Genomic DNA, 19851 nt, shown 5'->3' on the forward strand with positions numbered 1-19851 from the left:
TAATATTTGTTTTTCTGCCATGGAGGCCACTTCGCGGCAAGTTGCAGGAGAATTTGCACAACTTTTAGTGCAATTAAGTGAATAGGCCAATTCCTACCAATGCAGTCTAATGTTTGCACTCCTGTAGTGCTTTGTTGCAAAGTGTGTGTATGTGTAGAGGTAGTTTGCATCCCTCTTGCTAGGCTGTCACATCAGCTTGAGTAGCTACACTGTTTTCTCTGGAATTACTTCTGGTTTGCACACATGTAAATTCACAGCCTAACCCTGGGTTGTCGCCTTTGTGCTGCCTGTTTCTCCACCTGCTTTTGTGTTTTAATTATTCATTTTGATTGTAATAAGGGGTAGCAAAGGTACCTGAGACACAATAAACAGTTCAACTGCAGAATGCCCTTGGCAGCTGTAAATAATTTCCCTTGAATTTGGGGCTTTAGTCAGGAAGAATCGCCAGAGATTAACTGGACGTTTTTGTCTGAGAAAGAGCTGTAGCAGTCTGTCCTGAGACCAAGAAAGCTCATGGTTCTGGCATTACTGTTTGAAATCTATTACATTTCATTAGACTCTCTTTCTTGAGGAGCTGAAATGGAAAAATGGAGAGTATCATGTATCTGCAGTGTTTAACCTTGGTACAAAGCCTAATTAGCAAAGTTTTGACGGTTCTTTGGAGGAAGAGCTTTGGTGAAGTGCTAATCATTACAATGATGATGACAACAAAGGTCAGGTGAAATTAGGATATTTTGAATTTCAGCCATTTTTCCACCATTTTTTCTAGGAGCCCTATAAAGGTAATCGGCTCCACACTCAACAATGCACCGGTACCCATATAAAATGTCTCTCCCAGATTTTTTTTTTTTTTGCAGGGTTTCTTTTTTATGAGCCTAAAGTAATAAAATTTAAAATTGCTCTCCGCAAATTCTTCCAGCTTCGTCCCCCGTCTCTGCGGACCTGCTATGAACAGGATCCAGCGATTTTATTCCCTCTTGAGAGAGCGCACAAAGTATCGGTGTCGAGCTGCAGCAAGGAGACTGACTGGTGAAACCAGCCCCACAGCCTAATTTCTTCTCTCCCCCCCGTAATTCCTTTTGTTTGAATCCTGCTCCTGGTTGGGCTCTGTATTGCACCTCGTCGGAAGGACAAGATCCTCCTCTGCTGGCCATGAGCAAATACGGCACTGCAGGCGGGAGGCCCTGCCTTCACTGCCCCTGCCTGTACCCCCTCCTGCAGCCTCCATCCTGCAGCCCCCCCACCCTGCAGCCCCTAACCTGTGCCCCCCTTCTAACAGCTTCCTTCTGCATCCCACATCCCACATCTTGCATCCTACATCCCACATCCTGCATCCCACAGCCCCTCATGGCACGGAGGAAAGGGCGAGCTCAAGCGGGCAGGAGGGAAGGAGGCGAGTGCTTCTCCCTCCACTGCTGCACACCATCACTCCCTTCATGCAGGGAGTCAAAAGGCTAAAACTTGGCCCTGTGCTGGCTAACGGGGGTGAAAATGCTTCAAAACCAGTGTGGTCTGGTGAGTGGTCCAGTGGACCTTAGAAGGGAGGAGAAAAGTCTCGATGCTGTGAGGTCAGCTCTGCCTGGGTTTTTGTCCCCTGTGGCTCCGCAGCTGCAGCTTGTGACAGGCGCATGAGGGGAAAAAAATTCCAGGACAAAACGGGACACCGGAGCCTTACGGTAAAGACTGCGTTTAACTCTTGGACTCTCCATGCCGGGGCTCCAGGAGCTTTTGTTCCCAGTAACATTTGTACTGTGGCAGCAGGTAGAGGCTTTCATCCAAAATCAGGAATCAAAATTTGGGACTCAGCCACCCCAGAGTACAAGCCACTGCCTGCTCTGAAGGATGTTACTGGAAACCTGCACATTTTATAGAGCACCAGTTTATTGCAAGAGACAGTTTAGGGTATCTGTCCTTTCACAGTCAGCTCTGTGCATGGAGGAGTGCTTGGACGGGAGGGGTAGGTATGTGACCTGGAAAAGAAAGTAGAGTAGTAAAGTGCTAGGTCTCTCATCTTCTTTTCTTGGTGTGTGAGCCATCCCCTTGGGCATTGTGAGACTATCAATCATCTCTGCTCTACAGCTGGGGGAAACTGAGGCACAGAAGAGCATGATGCAGTCACGTCCTGCACCTCACTCAGCCTGGGCTGAAACCCTCTGGCATTCCAGTGTGGTGCAAAGAGCTGCCCCGAATGCAGGGGCAGCCTCGCTGAGTCAAACCCTTCTGCCTCCAAACCCTTTCCAACCCCATCAGGCAAACAGCACAACAGGGCACCGCAGAGAGCTGGGGAAGGAGACGAAATGTTTCTTGCTTCATCCTGCTCCCGTTGCTGCTTCCTTGTTCTTTTTGTTTCACCTGTTCCTTCAGAAGAAAGGAGTACACTTGCAGGGTTTGTTTTGGTCTGTGTTTATGGATGAATGCTACCACTAATTGCAAATGGAGCAATTAGACGTTTTCCTGCTACAGTCTCCATTGCATCCAGGGTCTGGCAAAGGATCTGACGAACCCTGTACCTGCACTCAAGAAACATACACACCAAGGGTAGAGCTTTTACAACCTTCTCATTTACTGTCATCTCTGCTCTCATTCAGGAGGGGCAATTGTGTGAGCGTGTGTGTCCTTCCAGCTGCAAAGGATTTAGTTATGTATGTGTGTGGCTCACTTAAGTGCACCTGGAAAGGGGCTCCACTGAGCAGTTCAGGGGACATCGCTCTCATTAAAGTCAGTGGGAAAGGGAGCGCTGGAGTGTCTGTTCTCCCTGGCTCAAACACAAGAGGGACGCAAATGTGCCTGAAGCAAAAACTCATTTATATATTCCAGATAATATACGCAAATGTGAATTCTGAGCTTTTTTTGTCCTGTTTCTTATTCATTGCTTCTGATTCATCCGTTCTTAGTCACAACCAGTGTTAGCTGAGTATGTCTTTCTTCTATATACCATTTCTATATATAATGCACAACTAAACAGGGCGTATATTTACAGTTAATTGTAGCAATGCATACGTGCACATAGTAATCATATGTTAGAGTGTGTGTATGTATACTGTCTTGATTATGAGTGTTAAATTGTTTGGAAATACGTTTTCTTCTGGCAAATCATGGGAGGGGTGAAGAATAACAGCTCCAAATCTCCTTCTTTACACCCACTGTTAGCACACGTATTCTCGTCACAGGCAGGTAATCCTGTCTGCAGCTGGGATTTAGAGCAAGAGGGAAAGCGAGCTGAAATCTTCACACAGGGGATGCGTCCCGGTGTGGAGTCAGTGCATCTCCCTTCAGACAAGCCTCACTCACACTCTTCAAAGGCTGAGAGCTGTTTTCCTTCTTCTTCTGTTCCCTTTTGTCGCTTGCCCTTGATCATGAGCCGAACAGGAACAGCTGGAGCCCCACGTCGGAGGTCGGACACATGGCATTTCCTCACGGGAAGTGCCAGAAATGTTCTCCTCCATCCAAAGGCTGTTGACAGCCTTCCAGCTCAGAGGTCCAGATCCCACTGGCTGCACCAGGTGCAGGCTCCCAGGCCGTGCCACGCTGCCCAAACTCCAGTCTGCCCTGCCCGAGCACATCCCAGCCTCCTGCTTTGGCAGCCGGCTGGAGCGTGGCCTCTGTCCGTATCTCAGAGGAGTTAGACAAATAGTCAGTGCGCAGTCACTTAATAAGCAAAGAGGCAATTTAACTTTTTTCCCAAAGCACACCAGCCCAGTGACTTGGGCTGGATGCTCAGAAAAGCCAGAGCTCCCACGTGGGTTGTTGGGAACAGTGGGAGTTTTAAGACATTTTGTTAGACATTTTGAAAAAGCTCTTAAAATCCAGCCCAGTTAGCTCCAAAGTGGATAACGAGCTTATCTGGATGTCCAGCACTGGGGGCAAACAGAAACTTTGTGCCGTAAGCCAAGCTCTGTGCTAGCTTTTGTTTTTCCAGAAACTGACTCTCTGCCCTTTTTTATCTATTGCAGGCTTCCCATTTCTTCTTCCTGGCTGACCTGCTGAATGGTAAGTGGTTTCCATTCCTTCATTTTGACTTCTGCATACAAAACTGAGAGGCTGGTGACCTGGTCCATCAAGAGCCTTCGCTAGTGCCCAGTGCTGGGTTTTACTAACTTCATGCACAGCTTTGCTGAGCTTAAAATAAGGCCTGTGATCAAGTAGAAAGTCTGTTTGACTTTGGACAAGTAATATGGTACGCACTTTCAGACCTCCACATGTGCTCTGTGTCAGTGCAGGAGACAACACTTCATCGGGTGCCAGCCAGGAGTGTGTCGGGCACACTGGAGCCCAAAACAGAGGCACAGCAGCTGTACCAATTTGAAGCTGATCATGGGGTACTCCTAGACTGCACCTGCAATTCACAGCTCTTTCCCAAGCCAGGACTTTCTGCTACTCTGTGGCCTCGTGTGCTCAACACAACTTTGGGGACCCATGGGTGACACAGTGGGTCATGGGCTGGAGAAGAAGTCATGGTGCTGGGCTGCAAACCTCACAGAACGATAAGCAAAGAGTCTATCTGTGCGTGCAAATTGAAGGTCAAATAAATGAAGGCTAACTTTCCCTTGCAGCATACAACTAACTGTGGAACTTATTTCTGCAAGGTTTTGTCCAAAGTGCAAGAAAGTTCAAAAAGTGTTTATAAGCTCATGCAAGTAAAAATTGTTGAAAGTTATGTAGCATAAAGATGTTAATAAGAGAAAAGCTGTGATGAATGTGGTGTGAGGATCTGTAGATATTGTGTGAGGATTTTTACATCCTTTTACAGCCTACTTGGTCCACATAGAGGATTATGGTTTTATTGCTAAGTTTAGTATTTTTGTGGGTAAGCCCTGCTCCTCCTTTTCTTGATTTCAGTGGCTCTTAGGTCTGAGTTTATAACTTATAGCTAATAAAGTATTAAATTAATTTTGCTCCTTTTCCTGCAAAAAAAAGAGTGTGGTTTTTACTATGCACTCATTATTCAGCCACATTCCTGTTCGTTCCAGTGGCATTTTGGCTTCCAGGTCAAACCTGCGAGTCCAGCAGCCTTGTAGCTCATACAGCACTGCTTCTTTACCCAAATCAATGTTGCTCTTCTAACACGATGTGTGTGGAAAACAAATTTCCAAATCATTCATGGATCTGAGCTCAGTATTTAGCTTCTGCAAGTATTTGACCACAGAGCCGTGCACCTGGCTTCAGGCTTTACACACAAGCCTTTTGTAAACCGGCTGATTTGCTTTTCAGTGGTGGAGCTTTCACAGTTTCTTAATTCATTCCCTCTCCCTATGCTTTATGGTCCTTACCTCTGTCCCTCCACTGTCCCTGCAATCTCCCGCTCCCTATCCTCCTGCGAGTCCCCGCTCCTTCAGCCGTCATCGGCCGCCTTCACCCAGTGCCCATCCCTCTAAGGAAAAGGCACTGCAAAACTGCTTTTAAGTAACAGCCACAAAGCTCTTTGAAAGGCTTGCTGCTCTCAATTCTTTTGCAATTTCTTTCTGAAGCCGCAGATACTCCCAGCCACAGCCCACGTGGAAAGGAGGAAATACCCTGAGGTCTCATCTCTGCAGAATTAAATGGGGGGCATCTCATTATTTAAAATACAGTCAGGTTGTCAGCCTCATAAAAATAACACTACATTATTCTCAGAGCTGGAGACAAAAAGTATTTAGAAAGGTGGCAGGAAAACTCATCCTGCTTAAATTAGGCCAGATTTCAGTCAATCCCCAGAGGTTCAGAGAGCTTGAATAAACGCTGGGTACTTTCTGGCACTCTTGATGCGTGTTGGCAATAGGCTTTAACTTTGCACATCACTCATCTTGACAACTGCAGTCCAACAAAGTTACCTCGCAATTCAGGTCACTCGATGGCATCCTAATGCATCACTTTCCCACTCAGAACATTAGTCATGACTTGATCCAGCGAAGGTTTTGAAAACAGTGTGACTGCCGGCATTGGGGTATCTGTTCTCTCCATAAGAGAGAGCCCGTGTAAGCTAATGAACAAGGGGATATTGATCAGAAATCCATCGCTTGATTGACAGGTCTTGGCAATGTGAAAAACTGCAGATGAAAGCTTGAACAGTTTAAAAGATCACCCAGACCTCAAAGCTGATTTGAAGCTTTAAAAGTCAATCTCTGCCTATCAATTATGGGGGGATTTTTTTGTACTACACAGAGGAAAGTTATTCTTTGAAAATTTGCATGCAGGATGTCTAATTTAATTTCATGTAATAGTCACATTTCAGTGACAAATGTCAGATCACTGCTTTTTTTAAGCATGTTAAGGTTTTCCAGCACTTACAAAGAATGAACACTCTGATTTAGTAATATGTTTAAATCAACCAGTGTATCAGACTTTGTGCATTAATTATGTGCTCAGATAAAAAAAACTGTTGTTTTTGCTTTACTAAACCTATGGCTTGTTATGAATAATTAAAAAAATGGAATGGGAGCACTTCTTAAATAAGAGATGTGGAAACCAAATAGTTATTTAGTGTCGAAGCAATGATAAATAAGAAGACATCTTTTAGTTTGATGTCATGTACCCAAGTCAGGGTTTTCTATTCTTTGTTTTTCACTGCTTTGTGTGGCTGGGGAGGACACGGAGTAGCTGGGAGATGGGAAGCATCACTCACGTGACCCATAGAAGCTATTTCTGTTACACAGTTTCATAAAGAGGGATGTAAATGGAGAAAGCAGGGAAGCTGGTGATTTCTCAGATCGGCTGCACTCTCACGTCACCTTGGCTGGTCTCCCGACCAGGCAGCTCAGTGCCCTGACTCCCACTATTCACACAGGGGGCCAGCGTACCCAAAAGGGTTTGCTGATGTTTTCCGAGCCCTTTCTGCATGTGCCCTTAACTCAACGGCTTGGTCATAAAGTCCCACTTAATGGCAATTGCCAGCCCATGGGGGGTTGCTCAGTGCTGCCCACTCAACTTCAGCTCTGGCCACCTGAAAGTGCCCTCCTCGAGGGCTGCTGGGTGCCAACCTGGCCTCAGGTGTGCATTAGCCTGTCCCAAAACTGCCTGGGGTCATCTGCCCCATCAGTGCAAACAGGGGTTTGTGCTCCTCCACCTCGCAGAGCTGCCAGAAGCAGACGTCTTGCAAAACTTGAATTGCATCTTGGCCAACTTGGGTTTTACTGCAGAGATGCACTTAAAATAGTCCACAATAGGTCAACAAGTAATTTCATAAGTGTTGTTAATAAACGATTAATCCATTGCTAAGAAATGATGCCAATGTAACAAACTGAAGTGACAGTATCATCATTTCTTAACACCATACTTACACTGAGCAGTTGGTTTAAAAATCATGGTAGATGCTTCTACAATGGCTTAGCTATTTGTGCTCATTTGGAGCACTTGTTTTCCCTCTGTCAACTCAAGAGAGCCCTCACCAGCCTCTCTAAAGCATGCTGGGCGTGTTTGCAGTCTGCTTTTGGCAGCCGTAACTCCCCTGTTCATCCTTCATAAATTTTAACAGGTGTATCTTTTCTATACAAAGGGCTACCTTTCAGAATACTTCTTTAAAGCATCTGTGGAATAAAAGCCAACATTCCCCACTAAGATTTTGAAAATAAACAGGGGAAACAAAATCAGACTCCTTCAGACAATTCCCTCAAACTCAAGTCCGCTTGCAAAATCTCCCCTCCGACAAAGTGAGCTTGCAGGCTGCATTTCAGGCAAAACCCTCTTTTTGTTTTCCTTTCTTAACTACATCACATTAAATTTAATTTTGTTCACTGTAGACAATGTCCTTATCTTCCAGCGAGATCCTTCTGTTCCTCAGCAAGGCACACACTTCTGCAACACTTGCACACTGTCGAGACTCAGCTCCTGTGGAAATAATGAGCTGAGGAAAAGGAGTCTTGACTTGACATGGCAATAAATGAGGTGAAACTTTCCTCTTTTTTTTTTTTTTTTGGTGAGAAACGAGAGTTGGCATGTAGGAAAAAAAAAAGAAGAAAAAAAGACAGTTCTATTTTAATATGAAATATAAAACACCCATTGTACAAAAGTGGAATTTCTTTTTTTTTTTTCTAGAAGCAAAGAAAGAATAAAGATAAAGGCTGCAAGCGAATGAATGAGGAGAGAAAACTAAGATAATGCAGTCGATAATCAGTTCAAGGCAGAGCATTATCCATGGGGCCATCGGTCCGGCCCTAGGGGAGAGCTTTTTAAAATGTCTCTGTACGAAGCTTAGCTTTGCTCATTACCATAGCTTGTCTTTGAAACACCGGAGTGCCTTCCACCGGCAGCAGCCATACCTGTGCAAGGAGCTGCCAGCCTGCTTTAATCAACCGGCCCCCCCAAACGCAGGCAGGCAAAGCTGCAGGTCCCGCCGGCAACAGGCTCCCAGGGATGATGCTGGCTGCTGGGAGGCTGCAGGCTCCGCTGAGACAAGGATGGGCTTTTCAGCACGTGTCTGCTGTGCCAGGCCCTCGCTCCTCGAAAGGGGTTTTGTGGACAGGGAGCCACATAAGTGTGCAGGTGCCTCGGGCCATCGCTCCCCTCCGATTTCCCTCCAAATGGGTTTCTGTGTCCCCACACGCAGCAGGCACCTGTGCACCAGTGAAGGTCTTGCCTCACGCTGCAGCAGTGGTGATGCTGGTGATCCAAGCAGCTGGAGAAAGAAAACCCCTTCTTGTAGGAATCCAGATCTCCTTTTCTCACTGTGCTGGCAACAGCCATCAGCATCTCCCCTGGCTGTGGTGCTGCACAGGGGGCTCGTGCCCATGCCTGCAAAGCCCCCCCACCTGCGTCCCCTCCAGGGCGTCCCAGCTGCCACCGCAGGAGCCGGCTAAGCAGCCAGAGCCCCAGCGCCCTCCAGGAGCAGCAGTGAGGGCAGAGCTGGGGCCAGCGGTGCTCAGGGGTGGCCATGCCAGGCGCTGGGTGAGCTCTGCCCACACCAAGGAAGACCTGAACGGCACCTTTGGTCCTCAGGATGATGCAATCTCTAGACCCACTGACATCCCAAATGAGCTGAAGGAGAAAAGGACTGTCCATCCCAGGGAATAAATTCTTACATACCTTCTCTGCTTCTAGAAGTTTTAATTCCTCTCTTCTTCTACCCTCTTCTCACCCCTCCCTGCAGACGAGGCTGACAACTATGAGTACTACGATGAGTACACACAACCGGAGCAGGATCCCTTCCTCCAGCAGCAGCCCTCAGAGGACCCTGACTGGTTTGAGGCATATTTTGGCTACAGCGATACCAGAAAAGGTACCTCTGAGGGGTGGGCAGGTAGGCAAGGAAGGGGTAAAATCCCAACCCTGCGCTTGCAGTGTGAGTGTGGCAGGCCTCGGCTGCCCGCCTGCTCTCAAAATGCCTGCATCAAAGGGATGAGTTAGGAGGATTGTTTGCAGTGTTCTCCTTTGTATTTCTCTTGTAAGGAGCCTGTGTTTTATCTCTGGGTTTCACAGGATGGATTCTGATCATGCAGAACACTTCTGATTGCTACTACAAAAAAGCACAGGCTTATTTGTCTATAGACACTGTAAGATGTAATTGCTGTTTTCATGGGATATATGTTCTGTATTTATGCTGGGAACCAAATGCAGAGCAGGTTTCCTTTTTTTTTCTTTTTTCTCAGTTGCAGAGTTTTTCTTTTCTTTTCTTTTTCTGTTTTGCCAAACTTCTGGAGATCAGGAAAGAATCCTTGAGATTGCTCAGGGAACACAAGAGGACAGACAGGGAAGTTGCCTGTAACATCCCCTGGGTTATCCCCTGCTACAAAGAAAGCAGAGCTGGTATGCGGCTGTCCCCAACACCAATTGCTCCTGGCAGCCTGGACTGTAGTGGAGACGTTGAGCGTGGTGTAAGGAGCAGCACTCAGGTGACTCTCATCTGGTGCCTGCTCCCTTGCAGCAATAGCCACCCAGGGGTATTATATAGTATAATGGTGGTGGATGGCTTTTCCAGGGAAGATTTAGTGCCACGTTGCAACCAGGGCAATGCCAAATCCAGACCCCTCCACACTAAGTGTATGAAAGCAGATGCCCAGGGCCAGCTCTGGCTCTTAAGGCACCTGCTTCTGCTCCTGCCATAGAGGCAAATCTGGCCCTGAGCAAAGGAAGGGACTTGCCCCGTTACAGCTCCATCGTAGACATGGCAAAGGGAGCTGAGGAGCTCCAGACCCAAAGCCATGAGCTGTTATAGCTTGCAATAGGCTCTGCAGCAATTCATAGCTGCTCCTGCAGCTGATAAGCTGATGCATAAATGCGGTACCTGTTACACAGGATGCTCTGGCCAGGAAGGCAGCCTTCTGCAGCCAGAAAACGTGAGAATAAAAAGCAAGTGATGGAGGTGGAGAAGCTGAAAGTTAAACTAAAAGATCTCCATCCTTACCCTAGCAGACCCATGCTCCTCCAACCCCTGCAAGAACAACGGTAGGTGTGAAAACAGAGGAAGAACCTTCAGCTGTCTCTGCCCCAAGCCATATGCTGGGACTACGTGCGAGAAAGGTAATTGCTCTTCTGCTAACTTACACTCCTTATTTTGGCAACTAATGTTATTGTTACAGCTCTCTCAATAGAATTAGGGCATTATAAACACACTGTTTGCTGAGGTGAGGGTTTTGACAGCCCACTGCAGTCATGTTCATAGGTCTCATGCTTAGCTCCTTGTCCAGACCAAAGTCTGTCTAAAGTGGTATCCAGTAAAATAAGCTTTAGGTGTGCAGAAAGCACTCCTATATCCCCTGCCAGGTGGGCAATGGTGAGCTGCTCATCGGTCCTGCAGATTTTTTCCCATAGATAATGTGAACAAGAAGGGAAATCCCAAGTCCACACCAGACAGATGAAAGCCTCCTCAGAGCATCAGGGGAAAGCGTGTCTTCCCATGATCCTTGTGAGGGCACAGCTCTTGTGCACACACAAACGCTGATGGAGTACCTCGTGTCTCTTTTTTCCACAGTGAAGGACATGTGTTTGGAGAAGAGGTGCCGTGGGGGAGACTGCCTGATTACATTAACCCCACCTTATTTTCAGTGCAGCTGCAATCACCCCTACATGATGCCCGACTGCCAACAAGGTGAGCACAGCCCCATCAGAAAAGGCTTCCGCTTAGCGGGGCGCAGAGTGAATTGCGGTGGGGACAGCACAGCAAGGTCGCCTCAGCACAGACAGTCAGCAGTGGGACATCACATGCAGCCCACCACAGAGGGTGGTCCTGCCACAGTCATTCAGCCTGAGTCTGCTATGGCTCCCACCCGTGGGGCTGGTCAGTGATGAGTCATGCTTGATTTACAGGGTGGTGGTTCACTCACTGGTGACACCCCCAGTGATAAGTGGTTTTCAAGAGTTCGTAAGGACTTGAAGCCAACAGGCTAAGTGGGAGCTCTCCCCAGTTTCCATCGGGCATGCAAGTGGCTGTATCGTGTTCAAGCAGAGTGACAAGGCTGTTCTGTGTTTTCCATGTTGCCAGCATCTTCACCGTGCAGACCAAACCCGTGCAAAAATGGAGGTATCTGCATACGGCACAGAATCAGATCAAAATTCACCTGCAAGTGCCCCGAACCTTTCAGAGGGAGATTCTGTGAGATCGGTATGTCACAGCTCCAGGGGAGAGGGTAGGGGTGAAGCCTCCAGACAGCCAAGGGCTGGCTTCACCCTGCAGTCAGACTTATTGATGCTGTCATCGCACCAAGTACCTGACTGCACCCGGGGCACTGGCCTGCTCAGGGAGAGTGTCAGAGGAAGAGGCTGACTTCTGCAGCCATCATCAGCAAAGGGCCTCAAAACAGTTCCCATAATGAAGTTTTCTAAGTGTGTTTCTGCAAGGTCCCACTGTTATATAATGAGCGAGCACACATTTCCCAGAGGTTGCACATGTCCCATGGAGAAGAAACGTCGGACTTTCCTTAAACAGCCGAAAGCTGATGTAGTGAAGATTCATGTCCAGTTGCCTGTGACTCCCCAGGCTGGGGGGACAGCCACTGACACACAGATGGGTGGCCAAGGGCATGGGATTACCTCAGCCTGCATGGAGAGCCTTCTGCCTCTGCAGCACCACCATGAGCACCACACCCCACACGTGTTTCCAAGGAGAAGGATTTGTTTCTTTCTCTTTTAAAAGTTGATTGTACTTCAAACTCCATGTACCACTACCTGCTCCATATTGCAGGTGACTTTTCCTCCACCTCACCTACAGGTTAGGTTCACAACCCCACAACCTTCCTTTTGGCACATCCATTGCCCTAGCAGCTCTGTGCCCACTTCTGTCTAATCCTGCCAATACCATTTCTTGCTCAGAACTGATGAAGAGATTCTGCTTTGGCATTAAGACACCTCTTAGCTGCTAGGTCTTTACCCTGCAAAGAGGTTTCAGGCATTTGAAGTCAATCAAGCTTCAAGCTGGACAGATGTTGGGACATTACTCTTATTTCTGGCCTATGTAGGATAAGGGATATCACTGCATGACCCAGTAGGTCCTTCTGATCCTCCATAAAATGAACGTAGGGCAAGGAAGAGGAACCACTTTGGGCAAGGAACAACACAAAAGTCATTTTCATATCAGCATTGTCTTCCTACAGGACTGGATGATTGTTATGAAGAGGCCTCCTCTATGTACAGAGGAAGAGTGAACCAAGCAGTGAATGGCAAGACCTGCCTGCACTGGAATTCCCATATTCTCTTGGACTACCCTATTAATGCCTTTATGGAGGATGCTGACTCTTATGGCATTGGTGAACATAACTTCTGCAGGTAATATTTTGAAGAAGGAACTGTAAAGGTCTATATCAAAGAGAGCACTGAGGACAAACTGCTCATGAATTTGGCAAACTGATGGTGTTAAGATCTCGCATCTTTCTAGACACTGCCTGTCTATAAAATACCAGGATGTTAGAGGTGCATTCCCTAAGTCACTGTGCTGATGTAAGGCTTCCAGAAGCAGCCCTCATTTCCCCGAATCAGTCCCTCATTTTTCTTAGGGTTAAGATAGGTATGGGGATAGTAAAATGGCAGAAGTCCCACTCCCTCATCTCAGGCGTCTTCTTTGTCAAATCTTATGAAAGAGTATCTTTGGAAGTTTGGCTGTCATATGGGAGCATGAGGCTGCTCCCCTAAGCATCCTCAGCTCCTTCGCTGGTTTCGTGGAGATTTCCCCATTCCCGTTGGCTGATGCTCTCAACTGTTCCCTTCAGGAATCCCGATGAGGATGAAAAACCCTGGTGCTACACTGGAAAAAATCACAAAGTGGAATGGGACTTCTGTGACATTTCACCCTGCTCAGGAACAGGTAAAGAATTAGAAGTGAGCTGTTTGGCAGCGTGTAGATGGTCCAGAGCAGCAGGTGACCCCCTGTTACTTAACTCCTCTGGTCTGATATTACCTCTGCATTATACGTCTGCTGTCTCTTCTAATGCAGCTGAAGAGAGCCCATGGCCAACAGACAGCCCAACAGACCCACCTGGATCAAATGAAATATTCAAAACATGTGGACAACCAGAAATTCAAAGGACACTCAAGAGGATCTATGGTGGAGCTAAGACTACAGCTGGCAAACATCCCTGGATGGCATCTCTGCAGATAAAGACTTCAAAAAGGAGCAGACATTTCTGTGGTGGAGTGTTAATTAAAGCATGCTGGGTTCTTACTGCTGGGCACTGCATTGAGTATGTGCATGTCCTATGCCTAGGGTAGATAAACGTATAAAAATCAGGATGGTTATTAAAGACAGTTTGGAATCCAAATTATTTGCAATCCAAATGATTGCTGGGAATCAAATTGAAAGGAAAACATACATGTGAAAAAATGAACACGTACATGAAAATATACATGTACTTAAAATTGGTGCTTGCTGGAATAACAAATTAAACTTATCCCCCACTCACCTAAAATAAGTTAAAATAGTTGTGTGAGAAGAAAAAAGGAGGAAAGTAACATAGTTTTGCAACGTATGAAAGAAGGACTCCATGAAAACCTCAGGGGATATTGGGATACCATAAGCAACATCATATATTGCATCATAATTAAGATCTCCACAACAGCCAAAATATTTCACTTTCAATTGTTTATGTGCCAGCTAGCTTAGAATATGACATTTCCTTCAACATTTTTGTTGAACAGGTTGGAAACCACTATCCTTGGAAATTAGTAAATTACACACTGGAGATTATTCCAGCACAGATGATTCTAAGTATGCCCAGACAATGGCAAGCAATTGTACTCCCATGGCTCTGTGAGTTACCACTCATCGTCACAGCCACTGTAACAGACTGTGTGCACACTGCTACTCTGCCCCAAAATGCAAAGAAAAGAGTATTCATGCAGCTTTAAATCATTTTATTTCATCACTGCAACAAGTTAAGAGCATATGTATTGTCCAACACCACCACTTCCCTGACTAAGCCCTCCTATAACAATCTTAGGAAATCTGGCCATGCTTTACAACAGGAAGCAATATTTTGACTTCCAGATACTAAAGATGCAGATTTTCACCAACACTGATAGACAATGTCTGCATGTAATTTACTTTTTTTTTTGCAGCCAACCAGCAGAAAATCTCCAAGTAGCCCTTGGAAAGCAAGACCTCAAGAAGAGAGAGCGTCAAGAGCAAATATTTGATGTGGAGAAGATCATCGTACATTACAAATACAGACAGAAGGACGATGTCCCACACAATGATATTGGTAAATCCCTTTTATTGAATATTCATGTGGCTCACCTCCAACCTCAGTTGTTTGAAGCGCTTCTCTCCAACTAAAGTCAATGTAAAATTCCCATTGAGAATATATTCTGGAAATAATTAGGCCAAATTGTGGTTTAGACCCATTTGAATCTTTGGGATGTGAATTGTGATGGGCAGGCAGAAGTCACTGGTGGGAGGAGGTAAAAAAATAGGGGCAGGTCCAGCATGTAGTGCAAGTAGCATGTCAGGTATATGCAGCTTTGTAGATGGTTGAGTCACAGACTGATAATGATGGTTAGGGATTAAAATTAGCTAAAAATACTTTTTGTTGTTGTTTATCTTCTCTCCAGCCCTACTTAAATTGAAGCCAGTTGATGGTCACTGTGCAGTGGAAACGAAATATGTGAAAACAGCATGTCTGCCTAATTTCTTCTTTCCTGTTGGGACTGACTGCTTCATTTCTGGATGGGGCATAACAGAGACAGGTATTTATGGGCTAGCTGGATTTTGGTGGGTACTTCCATGGCAAGGTGGGCTGGTACTTTCAGTAGCAATTGCCAGACCCAAATGTAGACCTAGGCACTTAGTGAAACCAAGACATGGAATTCAAAACTACGGACGGCAAAACCCTGCCCTGGAAATTACTCATTAGCAGAAATCTCCAACTGCTAGACCAACCAAACATTTCAGAGTTCTGAAAAAATCCCCGACGCATTTTTTTTGCTTATCACCTGACACACCATGTCATGGTTTCATCTGAAGCCAGCAATAGAAGCAAGAAGGTATCAAGAGAGAGGCTATTGTATAGTTTGTGTGTTTCAAGACAGGACCAAGAAAGATGGGAACTTTCACATGGTTTTCCAGCCCATTGGGTCAGATAAAGCTTTTCAGAAGCAGCATCTGGATCTTCAGATGCGCTGAAAAAATAAAAAAAATCCAAAGCTTTTCAAGTTCAACCAGCTCTATCCAAAACCTTTCTTGCCCGCGGTAAATCCTAAGGGGAGAAATTACTATGCTTAAAAAAAGATAATGGCAATTTTCTGAAAAATGCATTTTCTCATGTTCTGATTGATGTGTTGCTGTAAAGCAACCACAGAAGGAAAATGTGTCACTGAGGCTGCAGTAGGTGTCCTAGTGCTTTGTGACTGATACAGCCTGATGCGATACATAGGACCAAATTCTCCCTTCTGATGTAATTCTCATTGAAGTCCACAAGAGACAAGCGTGTTCATTTGATCAGAATGCACCAACAGAATTTAATGGACATTTTTTAAAAGTTCCAAATAAAAAGTCTCTCTTAAAAAGGGTGCGGGGAAAATTTTTTTTTCCCCAACAAAGAATATCAAGTACCCTGTACGTGTTCAAACTAGATGGCTCCTTCTTTGAGCAGAGCTATTATTAGCATTTCAGGAAATCACTGCAGAAATGGAATATTTCCTGAAACTCAAGCAGAACCAAACTTATAAACCACCTTTAATTATCTACAGATGCAGTGCTTTGAAACTCTGGCTATTGCCTTTAGATGTCAAGTTATGTCTTTAGATTCGCTATAACTAATCATTGCCTTTAAATATTGTATGATTTTCAGTTTTCAACTGTTTCATTAGCCTGCGTGTTAAAACATCTAATGGCACCAGTCTGAGAAGTGCTGAGCAGCTCCAAGTCCTGTTGGGACCCACGGGAGCTGCAGACAACCAGCACCTTTGAAAAGCTGGATTACATGGGTAGAGCTGACCGGACCCAAATTCTGAATACCTGATTTTGCTTTTGTTCAGGCAACAACTCGGTGTCCTGAGTGAAGCTTCCGGGCTCCAACTCTAACCCTTATCATTTCAGATGATAGATACTTCGTTTCTTCCCAGGCTAGCCCATGCATCCCCCCTGCTCTTCCCCTTTCCTATCCAAATGGCAAGCAAGCTCCTATTTTGAACAAAGACAACATGTAACAGGATTGGGAGGAAGGTGACGCCATTTTTTTGGTGCACATCCTGTAGATGAAGTATCCCGTCAGCTGTTAGATGCCAATGTCAAGCTGATTTCGCAAAGGAAATGCAATGCACCCAGATCATACGATCACATACTGGATGAAAGCATGTTTTGTGCAGGAAATCTTCAGAGACCCAGAGCCGATTCTTGTCAGGTCTGTTGCTTTTTCTGTATTTGAACACTAATTTTTTGTGTAAATAGTCAGGCTGTGCAGAGTAATAGCTTTGGCAGGGTGCTGCATATGTATCTTTTTCTCCCATCAGTGTATTTCAACAGCCATCGTCTTTCTTCAGTACAGTTTGAGATGTATATCCCTAGAGCTAATGTTGTCACTGTCAGCCACAGGCAGATCTATGGAAGCTAGAGACTAGCCTGGGAAGTTTGGCTTCTGAGGCAGTTTGTCATAATAACCTGAAAACTTGCCTTTTTTCTCTCAATTTTATTATGGCCTCTGCCATGAGCACCAATTCTAATCTGATTTTCACTATCAGAGCTAAGACTTGCAGGGAAAGTCAGGACTGATATTTCTTTTCATTACAGCTAGTACAAATGTGAAGCAGGTTCATATTTATACTGTTGTAAGATAGGGCAGAGTTTGAACAATGCTTCCTGAGGTGCAAACTACCACTGCAAGCATACTTTGCAATAGAAATCACCAATAAAACAAAAAATGAGACCAACCAACTCAGAATAAAGTTATTTTGAGGGGTGTGGGAGAGATCAAGTGCTTTCATTTATGCCAAGGATCACATCTTTACTTTTCTGAGCTCAGGCTCTGAATGCCTGGTAATTTCATGCCTGGGAAATTTCATGTGACCTTGTCAGATATATGTCACAGACTTGAACAAACAAAAACTTACATCCAAAAAGTTTGGTATCATTTGACCTGGTTCCAGAACTGCAAGTCTATTCAGGAACCGAGCAGCATCTGATGGTACATCCCATAGGAAAAAAACATCATTACAGCTTCAAAGTCTTACGATGGGAGAGGAGCATTCTTATTTTGGTTAACATTTTGCTTCATGTTTTGAACATGTGTGCTTTTTCTCATCAGGGAGACTCCGGAGGCCCACTAACTTGTGTAGAAAATGGCTCCTACTATGTATATGGCCTTGTGAGCTGGGGTGATGGGTGTGGGTTAAAAAACAAGCCAGGAGTTTATACCCAGGTGACAACATTTCTCAGTTGGATTAAATCCAAAATTCGGTCTGAGTCAAGGTCACTTCATTAGGAGACAGCTTTGGAATGACAAATGGTAAGCTTGAGATATTTACTTATTTTTATCATTTCCCCAAATGCCTTCTCTTCAACCAAAAATGTTATTGATATTTCCTCATGGCCTACATGGGGCATCCTTCATCACCATCTTGAAAATAGCCTTAGAGTGTTTGCTAGAACGTCAGTGACAGTTTTCCTGTTGGGGTCTTTGAAATAAGCCCACATTTTGTAGGCAAAACAGATCAGAAAGCAAAGCAACTCCAGTTCTGCCCCAAATCAATCAGAACCACACTTGCCAGTATTTCCAGTTTTGCTTTTCAAGCCCTGAAAATTCTGCAGGTTCAGCTGCTGCCACCCTTTCCCTCTTACCTTCATGCCCCTGGCTAAGGTGTGTTTTTTCTGCACTCATCGGACCCTGACACCTCAAAGCTATTGGTGTGCGCTCCTAAAGCCAGTGCCGTTTTTCACATACATAAAAATCATCATGTACCTATGTTTTCAAGACTGCGGCCATTGGAATTATCTGAGGAGGGAGGATCAGGCAGGAGAATTATTTTTAAAAGCACATCTGTAGGGCAAATAACCACAAATTCCATCAGTGATGCATTCCAGATTGAAAAAGCAAAAAAAATCACTATTAGAATTAGCCACTTTATTCCTGATTAGAGGATAATTACTTATTATGCTCCAGATCTACAATAGTATATATGGGCTTAACTTCAATTCATACCAGTGAGATGTAGGGGATATTAAATACCATTTAAAAAATGGGTCTAAAGCTATTGGATAATTCTTGGGTTTTCACAAGTTTTGCAAGTCAAATTGTATATTTTTTCCCAATGATTCTGCAACCCTATACAGAAATTTGAAAAACAGGGGATTGGTATCAAATCAGGATATAAAGAATAGACATATTTGTGAAGAGTCAATTCGTTAAAATAGTAATGTCCTTTTCATCTGAATTCCAGGGTTTACAACCTCCTCTAAGCAGCTACCTAATCTATCAATAGCTACCCCTATTGCCATAATTTCTAACAAACTAATTCTGATTTTTTGCTTTGGAAGATTTGAAAAAGGCTGAAGAACTAATTGTGATCTGAATACATCCTGTTAATCAAGAACAAATTCTCTGATGTCTGCTAAAAGGCATGCCCTTGGTTAGTCAAAGATAACTTTGCTTCCACTGGCCTTTGTCTTGTTCATCTGTTAAACCACCTGAATCACGCTTTTGTATTCTCTTAGGTCAATGGTGCCAATAATCCAAGAACATAAAAATCTCCAAAGATTACAAGTGTGGAATAAGATTCATCCAATTTATTCATTACAAATTATTTTATATTCTACCCATCAGGTTCATTCATCTGTAGTACAAAGTTGAGCCTGCCAGTCACCTAGTACTAATTTCATTTACAGCTTTTAATAAATATCAGATTCTGTAATACATACAGTGATAAAATATCCACACAAAAATAGAAAGATGTTATAAATGCAATGTTTAGGTTGCTTTTTAAAACAAAAAGTTCTTAGATGCCATCTATTGTTCTTCCCAGAAAACTGGAAAAGCTACAGGATTTGCAGGAAAAGATGAAAATCTATTTGTGTTATGTCATGTTTCTGTTTACTTCTGATACAGCTGCATTTTCCTTCTCTTGACTTGCAGAATTTCTGAAGCATCAGGGTTGACTGTGACCTGCTGAGATCCTTCCGTCTCCAACTGGTCCTGTTAAATCAAGCCCAACTAAATTGTGAAGACAGCCAGTGGACAGGAGAAGGTTTTAACAATTATGCTATAAAAATATTTGTATATTAAAAATTACCTCAAGTGGCAATCAAATGAGCAAAATCTGAATTACTGCTCTGCACTGAGCAAATCTCTACAATGGAAAAGTGCAAAAAACGGAGCCATTCATGTAAGTTAGATACTACACATATCGAAGGACTGAATGTGCTCAAGTCCTAATTTCTAATCTGAGCCCTAAATAAAGAGCAAACCAGCAAGTTCCAGGGGGATTGCACACCTGTAGATTTCCCTGGGACCATCAGATCAT

General features: G+C 44.7%; 2 protein-coding genes across 5 annotated transcripts in view; one reads left to right on the forward strand and one right to left on the reverse strand.

Annotated features, from left to right (window-relative positions):
* The first annotated feature begins 1628 nt into the window (after positions 1 to 1628).
* On the forward strand, positions 1629 to 19446 carry HABP2 (hyaluronan binding protein 2). Its single transcript, XM_019471645.1, has 13 exons — positions 1629 to 1676; positions 3954 to 3990; positions 9062 to 9190; positions 10321 to 10431; positions 10883 to 10999; positions 11393 to 11512; positions 12501 to 12672; positions 13113 to 13207; positions 13337 to 13583; positions 14458 to 14600; positions 14950 to 15084; positions 16594 to 16739; positions 17640 to 19446. Exons 1-13 carry the CDS (start codon positions 1629 to 1631, stop codon positions 17814 to 17816), a joined length of 1677 nt encoding a protein of 558 aa, XP_019327190.1. The 3' UTR covers positions 17817 to 19446.
* NRAP (nebulin related anchoring protein) overlaps positions 19105 to 19851 on the reverse strand; it is a 54907-nt gene continuing 54160 nt past the window's right edge. For all 4 annotated transcript variants that reach the window (XM_009277877.2, XM_009277880.2, XM_009277879.2 and 1 more), the window contains one exon: positions 19105 to 19523. In XM_009277877.2, coding sequence (XP_009276152.1) covers positions 19422 to 19523 — 102 coding nt within the window. In that variant the 3' untranslated portion in view covers positions 19105 to 19421. The remainder of the gene's footprint in view (positions 19524 to 19851) is intronic.

This window comes from Aptenodytes forsteri, unplaced genomic scaffold (assembly GCF_000699145.1).
Source record: "Aptenodytes forsteri isolate BGI_AS27 unplaced genomic scaffold, ASM69914v1 Scaffold15, whole genome shotgun sequence".
Classification (NCBI taxonomy): domain Eukaryota; kingdom Metazoa; phylum Chordata; class Aves; order Sphenisciformes; family Spheniscidae; genus Aptenodytes; species Aptenodytes forsteri.